The sequence below is a fragment of the Cynoglossus semilaevis genome, chromosome 7 (genome assembly GCF_000523025.1).
Source record: "Cynoglossus semilaevis isolate Cse_v1.0 chromosome 7, Cse_v1.0, whole genome shotgun sequence".
NCBI lineage: Eukaryota > Metazoa > Chordata > Actinopteri > Pleuronectiformes > Cynoglossidae > Cynoglossus > Cynoglossus semilaevis.
This window is the reverse complement of record NC_024313.1, coordinates 12,878,441-12,892,308: the sequence shown is the minus strand read 5'-3', so window position 1 is coordinate 12,892,308 and position 13,868 is coordinate 12,878,441. Positions and strand designations below refer to the sequence as shown.

The 13,868-nt window shown below is 41.7% G+C and overlaps 1 protein-coding gene and 1 long non-coding RNA gene across 2 annotated transcripts in view; one reads left to right on the top strand and one right to left on the bottom strand.

The window, feature by feature from the left end:
* Positions 1-10,565: 10,565 nt before the first annotated feature.
* Positions 10,566-13,862, top strand: vgll2a (vestigial-like family member 2a). The gene is made up of 3 exons (XM_008313519.3): positions 10,566-11,016; positions 12,070-12,319; positions 12,662-13,862. The coding sequence occupies exons 1-3, from the start codon at positions 10,939-10,941 to the stop codon at positions 13,240-13,242; spliced, it is 909 nt and encodes a 302-aa protein (XP_008311741.1). The 5' UTR covers positions 10,566-10,938; the 3' UTR covers positions 13,243-13,862.
* The window catches only part of LOC107988772 (uncharacterized), an 8,940-nt gene continuing 8,064 nt past the window's right edge, over positions 12,993-13,868 (bottom strand). Inside the window, exon 4 of the long non-coding RNA XR_003050070.1 lies at positions 12,993-13,129. This is a non-coding gene — a long non-coding RNA (uncharacterized LOC107988772). The remainder of the gene's footprint in view (positions 13,130-13,868) is intronic.

Sequence of the window (13,868 nt, the reverse complement as noted above, 5' to 3'; positions counted from 1 at the left end):
ACAAGACAAACGCTGAGCCAATGTTTAACCAGGCCCCATGTGTGTGTGTGTGCGTGTGTGTGTCCACATCCATCAAACGGCTGTCAAAATGACATCACTATTAATATATGTAAACAGAACACGATTAAAGGGTGATGTGGAAATATATAGGCAAAATATAGGAAAAATATATATAAAGCTGAAGGTAAGAATTCTATCAATTTAAACGGTTTGTTTTGTATCTGTACATATACAAAAAGCTCTCCTTTTCTGGCCATTAGGTGGTGCTAGGTACACATGTTTCTTCGATGATATTGACGGACCTGCACTGAGGTATTACCTCCATATTTATGAATTTGGTGAAGTGCAGAGAAAAAAAAGAAAGTTGTTTTTTGACATTTCTGTCTGAATTTTGGATTTTTTTTGTCTCTTCACTTCTTCGTCCATCTTCAGTTTTCCTCTGTTTTATTTTGAACTTTCTTCTGAACTTGCCTTGAACTGTAGAATTCCCAGAGCTGTTTGATGTGGACTTCAACCCAGAAGGACAAAATGTCCTTTTAACAACAGTATTTTTTAACAAATACGGCTGTATCTATTTGTTTACGTCCTGTCCTTCACAGTTTTCTCTGCTGCTCCTGACTCCTCTTCCTCTTGGTGGGACCATCATGCATCAGTCAGGCACCAGCTGACCTTCACCGCTGCTCCTCGACAACTCTTTCTATTTCTCTGAATTTGAATTAATCTCATCGTCTCACATAAACAGACGCGCCTTCCCTCCGTCTTTCATCGCCGTCGCCTCGGTTTTTTGGCCTTGCAGTTAATTACAAATGTATTACTCAACTTTCCTCAAGGATTTTTTTACATTGGCTCAAGTGTGCGTTTAAAGCTGCAGCCTTAAGACACAAAGCAGGTGCGTGTCGATGCTGCTGCTTAAAAAAAAAAACCCACTAACTTGCACAAAGTTTAACACATCTTTTATGTTTTTATTTATTTATTTGTATCTTTTGGTAAATCGCTGGAACTCTCAAACTCAACGCACATCTAAATGTTATACTTCTGCATGTTGTAGGTGGCGCTAAGTGGCGTAAAAATCTAAGTTAAGTGACGATGATGCCACTGTTTTAAGGCTGAAGTTTCGACTAAAATGAGAAGGTTAGTTATGTTGTCCAGGTATCAGGAAACAACAACTGACAACTGACAACTGACAACTGACACTACGACGACACTGACCACTTTCTTTATTATAACATATCGCAATATAGTGAAAATACGACGACACCGACCACTTTCTTTATTATAGAATAAACAGAGATAGTTGTTATAATAACTATGTATATATCTATTTACCCTTTATGAGCCTCACCCACACGGTTATCAACCCTCCCTCCATTTTTAAAACCAAAACTTTCATATGTACAATTATTTTATAACATATCGCAATATAGTGAAAATTGTACGAGATCAAATCAGATCAGATTTTTAAAAAAATCTGTGATGTACTGAGGTAGCAAAAGAAGAATATATATATATATATACACACATATATAATTGTTAATATTTTTTTTATTTTGCATTTAAACAGGGCGAGAATCCAAACATGTATGTCGGGTGTTCATTTTCATGTAAAATTTAAAACTATCAAAGTTCACTTTTTTAAATTCTCTTCTTCTTCTATATTTTTGCTGTGTTTTGTGCTTCTTTCTCCAAGGAATGGAGGAAACGAGGAATTTCAAATCAAATCAAAAAAAAAAAAGAAAGAAAACCATTCATGTTCTGTACATCTCAACCTTGATGTGTGTAAGGAGCGCAAACACTCAGACCTTCTTACCCTCCGTCGTACTCAAGTCACTGCAGAAACTTTTCAAGTTCAAACATCTTTGTTGCTTTTTATTACTTTCCACCTTCCCGTAGAATATATTCTTTCTTTTCTCAACTCTCTGAAGATATTGTGTGTTCTTTTTAATTAGCTTCTACAGCCTGGTGTCATTCATGCACTAAGGTTAACGTGAGTTCACAGTAGAACACACAAAAATCCAGCCTGGGTATAAAACCTTCCTCAACTGGAGATTCAGAACAAAACGTTTTACACAAAATTTACTTTTGCTTATTTGTGGCAAATAAAGTGCAATTGCAGGCATTTTTGGAGGACGAATCCTGAATGTGTCCTTTTCCCCAAGCTATCGTAGAATTTTAGGGAATCTGCGGTGTACGATCGGGGAAAGTTCATTAGTTATAAATGTCAGGGAACGGTCCGAGCACTTCAGTATTTCTAAAAATAACACCAGGGACTGAGTACTGGTCTGTAACATTAAGCCTAGCCCTGAAATACGATGTTTATTATCCACTTACTTCAAGGGTGACGTCAACTCAAGAGGGCGTTTGCTGGTGCAGACAAACCACGTCACGTGACAGACTGAAGCTCCACTGTAGAAAAAATATTGGAATCAAATGATTCTGGAAAGTTCAGTTGAAGTAAATGAATTAACGTTCTCCTGTGCAGTTTTAATATATTTTACACTTATTACGTTGAAATGTACCTATAACATCAATGTGACAATATTTAACATTTTTATGAAAATAAAAAGATGGGGGAAATTGTATATGTATATATACAATTAAACTAATGAAAATCTTATTTCTAAAAAAAATAAATAAATAACCTGTCAAATAAATGAAGCTGACTTTGCCCCTCTTCACATTCATGACTCTGGACTGACAGCGTTGGGGTCGATACTCGATACACTTCCCACTGCAGTTATTTACTGCCTTTGTTGACTCTGGTATTTTACCCCCGTACAGTAAACTGACCAGTAAAAATAAATAATAACACGAAATCCTCCGCAAAAGCAACTGATGAATGACATACCGAAGCAACTTTTTCTCCGAGTTGATCTCATAAATAAAAGAACGAGACAAACGATGAAAAAGAATTCACTTAGGGCCCAAGGGCGTGCAGACTGTTGTTGTTCCACGAGCCTTTCACGTAAAAACTGAACAGACGATCCTCGTGTCGTGGAGACCGTCTCTCCAGGACCTTGAACAAATTGTTTTTGTTTGACGCCACTTAATGCAACTAAAGTACAATTCAGTTTGTGTCCTGCTAATGGGCAAAATATCACTACACACACACACACACACACTGTACACACACACACTAACAGACAGAGAAACACTCACTTTTACATCCCCTCGTTCAGCACAGAAGGACAGACTGTACATTTGTCCTTCAGGTAACAGCAGCTGTGTTTTCCTTCAGCCTTTTGACACTCGTTGTCACCAGCAGCCACCAGTTTGGAGCCGTGGAACACCTGCGAACCACCAGTTGAACACAGACCACGGCGGCGACGTCCCTCAGGAAGACCAGTCGCTATGGGTCGTCACCAAACGATGTCAGTGAATTTCAATCAGCTTCTACAGCTAGAAGAGATGAAAGGTAACAAAAAGCCTTAATACACTGGACCAACGTCACATAGTACAACACTTTAAAGAAAAATGACAAATTAAATCCACCGATCCTTTCTTTGTCAGAACTTTGTCAGAAACGTTCTGTGAACCTCATCAACTGACCCATTGTTCTCTTCAATAACAGAAGAGAAAAAAAATCTCATTTTGTTCCAGAAACACTGGACCATCACCATTGATCTGCTCTGATTCAAGGTCAAACTGCTCTGGTCTGATTGACCTGGTGAACTGTCAACATACGAAACAACAAAAGAAGAATTCAAAATGTGACTTTTTCAGCTCTACTCCTCACACCGTGGAGCGCGAATCAACGCAGCGTTAAAAAACCTGTTGAAAGTCAAACTGCTTTCATCTCCAGATCACTGTGTTTTCTCTTTCTTCATGTCTTTGTCTCGTTATTCCTCTATTTACCAGTTGGGTTTTCTCCACGTTCTGTTTTCCTCCGTATTGTGTCCGAGGCCGTCGGCCTTTGTTACAAATGGCTAAATAACCTGGAGCGAGACGATTCGTTGTGAATGAAGGAAACAAAGCCGATCATTAGCGATGCTCTTTTTCTCCCTGAATTCCGATCGTGACGTGTCTAATTTCAACTCTCCGTCTTTGTTCTGCGTCTCCTCGGCCTTGTCCTCTGTCTGCCGGCTGCTTTCATGCCTCTGTGGCTAACCTGTCGCTGTGCGGCTGAATGGGTTCGCAGAACAAAGACGGCAGCTTCATTCCCGTTTCCAGGTGTCAGAGAAGAAAAAAAAAAAAAAAACTTAGGCCTTGGCACTTGCGGGGAAACATATTCCATCACCCCGGAGTCTGACTGTGGAAGCCCGCCAGGAAGAAGTCATCAGCACCATTCAAGTGCTACAAAGATCTACTAATTACGCCAGACATTTGACGAACATCCCAGGAATTTTTGGTTTTGCTCCTTTGGTTGGTTGGGGGTCCTAACTGCCGGAGAAAATAAGAAACGCTTTTTTTTTTGTTTTGGTCTCGCTCCTCAATGTCACCTTTGGAGGATGCTCTTAATTAGAACTGTCTCGTTAGCGCCATCTTCAGCGCCCTTAATTAAGATTGAATCATCTTCACACTCTACTCATTGTGTGGCTGTAGAGAAAGGGAAGCGTTGCCTTTCATGTCATTTACTCTGTTTTTTTCTCTATAATAAGGGGCGCTTTTTTCACCTTCTTTTATTGAAGGTTCTCTTTAAATCAGAAGATAAAGAAAAAAAAACGAAGGGAGTCTGGGGTGATGAAAAGACCCGGGTTCAGCCTGAAGCCAGGGGCCAGCTGGTAAATCAGCTTGTTAGGAGACGAGGACCGTCACCGCGTGTCAGGAGACGAGGACCGTCACCAGGTGACGTGGTACTCACCATCGCCCCCTGCAGCACAGGTGCAGACAAGGCTGCGCTGGACAAACAGGATTCAGACAGATCCTGCAGGAGCTGGAGCTGTGTTGGTGTTGACGACAACCCCGTCTGTGGAGGTGGGAGAGGTGGGGAGAAGAGGAGAGAAGAGGAGGTCTGTGATCAATCTGAGCCATTGTTGGTTAAAATGAGACACAAACACAGAAATAAATAAAATGATTCCACAGGACACAGAGGGCCCGGCACTCGTCTGTCCCAAGGACGTCATCTCCAGAATCAGAGTGTGTGTGTGTGTGGGGGGGGGGGGGGCTGTGAATAAAGAGAGGAGGAATGTATTTTTGTGTGCACACTCTATAACCAGACACAGCATTGTGCAGGAAGACGACACAAGGATGGAATGAAGGCTGTGATGGAGAGGGAGGAGGACGGATCCATGGACAGTGGGAGACAGGCATATATATATGTGTGTGTGTGTGTGTGTTTATATATGTAGTATATATGAGACGGACACACGAGAAGATCAGACGGTTCTTCTTTTTGTCGTCTCCAAGCAACTCATAATAGAAGGTCAGAGAAGAAGCAGAGGAGAAAGACGGAGTGGTCCTTTATTCAGACACACAAGAATGAACAGGATGGACACGCACACACACACACACACCTGTGATTATGGAGAGACACACCAACAGCAATGTCACCAAATTAAATCTCTACAGACTTTTATTTTAGATTTACTGTTTCATTCATTGCACTTAAAACAGTGTTAGTGTAAATTAAATCAATACATTAAAAAATAATTAACATTAATATCATTCAAACACTGACTCCAAACACACACACACACACTTACCGTCTCAGATATTCATTCTGGAACCTTCAGGTGTCATGTGGGAAACAAACGTCCAATCAGTGGCGACCTCACCAGGACTTTCACGTACCCACAGGGTTCCTGGCTCCAGAGGTTTGTCCACACCCTGATACATCAGTCTTCATCAGAAGAAGGAGTTGAATAATCACAAACAGAATGTGAACGGGCGATGCATCGACTTGACCTTTGACCTGCTGGGTTTCCTTCATCTTTTACAGCCTTGATATCATTTAAACAACATGTTTATGCAGATTTAACTTTTGATGCAACAATAATTCAATCAGTAATTTAACAGATTAAATACTAAATATTATTTTTAGACTAAAGGCCGTGAGGTGGGAGGGCGGTTTCAAGCTCTCGACCAGCTGTTAAAAAAATAAAATCTCACGGTTTGAGCCATTATTTCCAAACGTCTCTAAAATGAGCCGTCAGATGTTTAAGCTTCAAGAAATGACAAAAATCTGACCTTTCCCAGAGTCAGGAGCGTTTTTCTGTCGTTCTAACGTCGTGAAGCCGCCGTGGACAAACTCAAAGTGGAATGGACCTTATAATGTCTCCATTTCTGTGACATTTGACTCAGAATCGGCACCGAGTGTTTGAATCTGGGTTTGAAAACCGTGGACGCTCGGCTCCAGGCAGATTCCCAGGATTCCTCTGCAGCGTAGCAGCCGCACTCGTCCACCACTGGCTCTTCTGACGTTGTTAGGAGCGAGGATGCCAGGCGTGGTTCTGCCAGGCTGCGTTTCATTCACTCTGAATATTTGGCATCAGCATCAGCATCATCATCATCAGCAGCAGCAGCAGCAGCAGCAGCAGCATCAGCAGCAGCATCAGCAGCAGAGTTCACTCTGCTGTTGATGAGGAAAGAAAAGAAAATCTCTTCATTAACGGATCTCATTTACATTTTCAAGCTTCTTAAAAAGTGACAGTAAAAGTGTGGCTAATGAGAGACTCACCAACTGTACTGAGCTCATATATTCATTAAATATATATATATGTCATATATATAAAAATATACATTCCCTCTTTGTGCTAACATGAACATTGAAGATGGTTAAACATGTCGTTCAGATCAATCTAACAAATGTAAAAGTCCTTCATGACTTCGACTTCTGAAAGAACACAAGTAAACGCCACGGAAACAGTCAGTGTTCACGGCTGCAGTGACGGTGAACTTTAAGATTTTAAATGTTTGGCCTGGTGTTGGAGAGTGAGCAGTTTGAACTGTGAAGATTTTGTAAAAGTAATGAAGACGATTCAAATATGAACGTGTTTGTGATCAAAGATCTGGAGAGGACGTGAGTTGTGGAAGAGTCAAAATGACAAAAATATATATGGTTAAAAGGTTTAGAAGAATGAGTGAATTTTTTAAATTGGAAAGCTAAAATCTACTATTTCTACGTAAAAGATACAACGTATATAAAAGTGTCACAGATATTCTGTTTTTGTCTGTTATCACTCAATTATTTCTGATTTCAATTTAATAAAATTGTTCACATAAACCATATTTCTTAGTGAAGATGCATTAGTTTACATATTTACAATTAACACTGCATTAATTCTCAATAAATATGTATATATACAGTTCACTCAAAGTACGTTTTATCCCAGTGACAACACACACACACACACACACACACTCTCAGGAAAAAGTCCGATCTCGCCAACCGTCGCTCAGTCCCTGAACCTTCAAGGTTTTCTCTTCGGAGGTCATTTCTATCAAAACCAGCACAAAATGATTACACAAAAAATAAACTCCAACTCTCTTTCACGCCACTGCCCTCACTTTACCTGCTGTGATTTTAATGAATTTCAAAATAAAAAGCTTAGAAATGGTGAAAGGACGAAGAGAAAAATGTCGTCCATTGATTCTCTCCCGTGTTTTGTGCCGAGCTAAAATGAGGAATACAGCGAGTGAGACTTTGTTTAAAAAAAAAAAAGAAAAAAAAGGTGTGTGTGTGTGTTTTCAAATGAAACAAATTATTTTATTTTAATGGGTTGAATGTGAATGTTTGGGAGCAGTGATTAAAGTCACGTTGGATCTTTGTTTTCTGGCTTTTTAAAGAAATGGAGTGAAATTACTTTTTTTTTTTTTTTAATGAAGTTAAAAAATGAAATACACAGAGAATCACGCGCTACGACACAAGTACGACAGAAGTACGACAGAAGTACGACACAAGTACGACAGAACAACACAACACAAACAACCTGTCGTCAGACGAAGTGACTGCGACCGGAGCCGGAAAAGTTCAAAGAACCACAGCAACAACCTGGAGGAGGACAGTTCACATCAACACAGACAGCACCACTGACACTGACACTGACACTGACACTGACACAGACACAGACTCAGCTCGATACAACACTCACTGTCCTAAAACTGTAGAGCAGTGACGTCGGTTTCAGCACAAAAACAGTCAATTATACAATGACTGAATGAATGAACCAGGACCGGTGAGAAAAAGCAGGAAACAGTTGGTCGTCGGGATTTTCTTGGAGGTGTGTTAAGGTTTTGAAGCAGCTGGAGCTGCGGTCCACACACACACACACACACACACACACACACACACACACACACACACACACACACACATTTATTCACCTTCGTAGAAGCAGGTGCCAATTGTCAGTTCTTATATATGTGGAGGATGGTGCACAATAGCTATGGGTTCCACACGTACACACACACACACACACACACACACACACGCTGTCGTTGGTAGAGCCATACAAAATAAAAAGGTCACGGTCAGGTCGTCTGTCTGAATGGTGCCGTACACTCCTGCATCACAGTGAAGGACAAAAGTGATGCACAGAGAAAACACACACACACACACACACACACACACACACACACACACACACACATACTTTTCCTACTGGACTAAATTCACAGATCATTTGATTCAAACCAAGACAATTATTCATATTATTTTTTTTTAGTATGTTTTAATTTCAGAGCAAAATACTGTGTCAAAGCCAAACACTTGGGCCTAGAGGGCGGGGCTTGTGTCACGACCTGGATTCAAAGTCAGTCTAGTTAACGTCCAAGACTTTTATTTTATTTTATTATTTCGATCTTTTCTTCTTTTTGAAGATTTCTAAAGGCTTTTATTTTGACAGGTTCCACAGAACTTATATGATATATGATAACCAATAAAACCAACCAATAATAAGTTGGTCTACTGGACCTGAGGAACGTTACCAAAAGATTTGGTCACATGACTCTGAACGTGAGGTGTAAACTCCTCATCTGTCCACTGGGGGGTTAAACCAGCGCCAAGACATAAGTGTATCCAGAGCTAAGATATTAGCATATCCAGAGCTAAAGCATTAGCTCTTCAGAGCTAGGACATCGGTGTATTTAGAGCTAAGATTGGGGGGGTACGGGGGGGGGGGGGGTACAGGCGGCAGGGAACACCGCAACCCCAACAGCCTTCAGTCAAATCCATCAAACCCTCAGCAGAGAGTGACGACGGGGACGGAGGAGGCGAGAGCATGACTGACATTCTTAATTGAAAATTCCTCATTGAACCTTGAGGGGGAGGAAGAGGGACAGAAACGGTTCCTATTCAGGGAGGAAGAACCGATCGTTGAGCCGTGCCCGTGAGATGAGCTGAGCTGCAGCACAAAGGCAGATATTTTAGGGTTTTAATGGCTTCTCTGCTGCACCACTTGTGGTGAACAGGTGTTCTGGGCTCACTGTGTGTGTGTGTGTGTGTGTGTGTGTGTGTGTGTGAGAGAGTGTGTGTGTGTGTTAGGGTCAGACTAAAGGACACAGCAGTGACAATTCATCAATGTTCATGAGGGAAAGAATCCACAGTGATAACATAATGGTTATATTGATCTTCACACACACACACACACACACACACACACACACACACACACACTTTTTTTTTTTAATCAAATTAAACCAAAATCTCTGGTTTTATTAAAGTGAAAAGAGATTTGAAGTCTAAGTCCAAAGGAATTTATAAAAATGTTTCCTTTTTAAATTTTACTTTTTAAAACGACTTCTTTTATTACTTTTCACTCTTAGCTTCAGTTTTTAATATTAAACTTTTAACTTCCTGTTAAACGTCTAACATTAGTCAAAATAACTGATAACAATAAACTTCTCTTCACAGCATTTTATTTTATACAGATTTACTTTTGTCCCGATCGTCACCTGATCAGTGTCAACCTTCACTTGACTCTTTCTAACGTAGCGCTCGCTAATTGTCCAGCACGTTGACCTCTTGACCCCCTCTTACAGCACCAAACTGGGAGAAAACTATTTGACCCTTGACCTCCAGAATTCGAGGAGGCCACAGAGGGATTGTGGGAATTCACAGCATCACATTCCACTCATTGGTGTTTGATTTGTTTACTCGTTCAATTAGCAGCAGACTTCGAACTCAGCTGTGACGGCCTACGACGACAACAGCCGCGACAACGACAACGATGACGACGGCAGCAGCAGCCCATAAAGAGGACTTTACTTCTGACCACTAGGGGGAACCCTGGTGCATCAACACGCACCACACCTCAGGAACTTTATCTAAACATCAGAAAATCTACCAGAGCAAACTGCATTCACCTGGAAAAATTCAAATTGAAACCTAATGAAATGGCTGCATGCTTTGACTGCTGCCCCCTACTGGGTCCACTGTGCACTGTAAACAGCCACAACAACATCAAAGCCAGTTGCCAAAGAAAAGCAAAGAATCCAGTCACACAACAGAGCAGGTGATGGTGATGATGATGATGATGATGACATCATCTACCATTCACACTCACATTCACACCTACAGCCAGTTTAGAGTGAACTGTTTACCTGTTAATCCTGTAGCTTTTAGGACTGGGAGGAACCTGGAGAACCTGGAGAACCTGGAGAACCTGGAGAACACACTGGACATGAGATAAAAAATAAAACATTACATTATTATTATAATGTAACATTTTATATTCTAATATATCAGGACAGATCTTAATGAGATCATACACGCGCACGCGCACTCACACTCTTCGTGTGTCCTGGTGCTGGGGAGGTTCACGGTAATTAAGGCAGAGGTGGAGCTCGGCCTGTGATTGGTGGGAGGGAGGGGTCATAGCGGATGAGCGTGTGGTGGGTCACGGCGGGGGTTCGTTTCTCCGCTGCCCTGCACTGCAGAGACAGCGGCTCCGCTGACACAGTGTGACCGGGAACAGCGCCTCCTCTCTCCGCCTCCGCTCTCTCCATGAAGCCTGGCTGCGCTCCTGCTCCTCCTGACGCTTCTTCTCCGGGACTTTGTTCGCCATGAGCTGCTTGGATGTGATGTACCAGGTGTTTGCTCCTCAGCCGTACTTCACCTCCTACACCTCCTACCACCACCAGGTACACGGAGCACGGTCCCTCCACCCGCTCCTGCTCTCTCTCTCTCTCTGACTTCTTAAAGTCTTTACAGTGAAAAATAAAAACTTTTTTTTTAGTTTAAAGAAACTGTGAAACTGACAAGTTAATACATGTGTTAGTACAGCAGGTGTCGCTGTCATTACTGGTTATTAACGCTGGTTATTAATGATTAGTTTAATGACTGTAACGTTCAACATTAACGTTCGTTAAATCAACGTCGTCGGTTTGACACCAGACAAAGTCAAAATTAGTAAAGTATTATTTATCTAATACTTGATACAACTTTTTCTGTTGTTTTTTAGTCTAATGATCAAGGTTCAAGGTAAAACTAGTAAATTGCATTTTTTTTTCTAAATTCTGTGACAGTTATTTTCTCAGTGATTAAAAATAAAATCTAGAATTTACATAAAAAAGATCTTGACTCCAGATTTATTATCTTTACCATCTGTATTAGGAAAAAATGTTATCTTTAGTTTTAAGTCTAAAAATTATTTAAACACACACAAATAATTCTGTCAATACTAGAACAAAAACATTTTAATTTTTATTCTACAGTTATGTTTTTCTTTTTCACCAGATCAGAGCAGCTTTATTTCCAGGTGTTGGACTCAACGTCTCTGTTCAGTCTAATCCGTCAACCGTCTATACTCTGTCACTTCATCTTTAGAGGAGACAGAAACCTCCACTAACAGGAGGAAACGTTCAAATTTGACCTGTGTGTTTTAATAATGTAAAAATCTACAGCAGTGAATTTTAATAACTGATTTGAACAGTGATCACACCTGCGTTCAACTGTGTTGCACTTGAAAAATAATCTCTGAGTTTTATGTCGACCTGTTCGCTGAATTCTAGCAAAGGGAAAAAATCCTGTTCAACACATTGTTATTTAAATGTAATTCCTGCCAACGTAAACCTGAGGAAAGAGCTGTTCTGTTGAACTGTCGTTTCTTTAAACTTTTCCTCGTCTTCAACTCACATGAATCGAGACAGGATCACCAGACGCTCCAACGACGTTGCTCTGTTTCGTCCTCTCAGAAACTGGCTTTATATTCCAAAATGCAAGACCCCCAGGAGAGCAGCGGCAGCAGACTGGGCCCCCAGGGGCCGCCGGTGATCAAAGAGGAGGACAAGGACCAGCCACCGGGGGCAGAGTACCTGAGCTCCCGCTGCGTCCTCTTCACTTATTTCCAGGGCGACATCAGCGCCGTGGTGGACGAACACTTCAGCCGAGCGCTGAGCCACAGCACGGTGTATCCTGCACAGAGCAGCCACAAGAGCGTAAGAGGTGTGTGTGTGTGTGTGTGTAAGGATATTATTTATACTTTGTATAAATTATTATACTTTGTAAAACTTAATTCCTTAAGTTATAACATAAACATGTTTTGCTGTTTCTGGATTTTATTTTTAATTTTTTTTAGATTTTATATTTGGCTTGTTTAAGAAATCTTACCTATTCTTTTGCTCCTGAATTGGAATTAATTTTTCATCCACCTCTCTCTTCTTAACACTTTTATTTTGTCACTTTTTTGCGGCAGTAATAATTTTGGGAGTGTATTTTCCCGACGGTGGTCTGGAGTATCCAGACGCTGTAATCTGTAATCTAAGCTGCCGACCTGTGTCTCCTCAGATGGATCCTTCCCCATGAGCCAGCGAACCTTCCCCGCTTCCTTCTGGAACAGTTCGTACCAGTCGTCCGTCTCCTCCACCCTGGGCGGGGCCCTCTGCGCCCCCCACACAGACCTCTCCTTCCCCTCCGACCCTTACTCTCCTGCCTCCCTGCACACTCACCTACACCAGCCCAGTCCCGACACCTGGCACCCATCCCACCATCACCAACACCACCACCACCACCACCCCTACTCCCTAGGTGGCGCCATCGGAGCCCAGCCTTCTGCCTACCCTCGCCCCAGTGTTCATGAAATGTACAGCACGGCGTTCGACCCCCGGTACAGCTCTCTGCTGGTGCCGTCTGTGAGGCCTCATCACCGGCTGACCCCAGGGGGGTCCGTGCCCGGGGCCAATGCGTCCCCCTGTGACATCGGAGGGAAGGGGGAGTCGGGGTCGGGGTCCAGCTGGAGCGGAGCCTTCACGGGAGCTGGAGCAGAAATAGGACTGAACGTGGAAACAGGTACGAACAAAAACCTTAACAAGTTCAGTCCAGACGTTGAACTGAACAACAACAGCATGTACTGCCGTGATATACTGTGATATACTGTGATATACTGTGATATACTGTGATATACTGCAGTACTATAGGACAACTGTACAGACAGACATGATCAGGTTACTAACACTGGAACAGAGCAGGGATGTCCGATATGAACTTTTTCCCGATATTGTCCAAACACAGACTGGTAATATTTATTTATTTATTTATCTGTACAATCCACTGTATAAGTCTGAGATTAATTAAATGAGCTGCAATGCTGCCATCTAGTGACTTTCACTTTAATATACAGTCGTTTATCCCCAAAACTATTTTGAAGGCACAGATCATTCGTCCAAACTCAGGCATTGCGTGATCAGGGTTTTTATTATCGGAGGAAAAACTGATAACGATTCTTACAGATATTACATAATGTGCTAATATCGGGCCGTTTATATCGGTCGGCATCCCTAGAACAGAGGGATCTACATTTGGAATCACTAGAGAAGAAAGAAAAGAAAAAGAAAATTAAATGAACCAACACCAGGAATATTGGACTGGGAGTTGGTGAGAAATAAAAAAATCAATAACTGATAAAGGATATTGATACAGTTCTGTGAAACATATTTCAGTGTGTACTGATATTTTCCTACAGCCGTAGTTAAAGGTAGAGCTGGGTCAAAGCCCG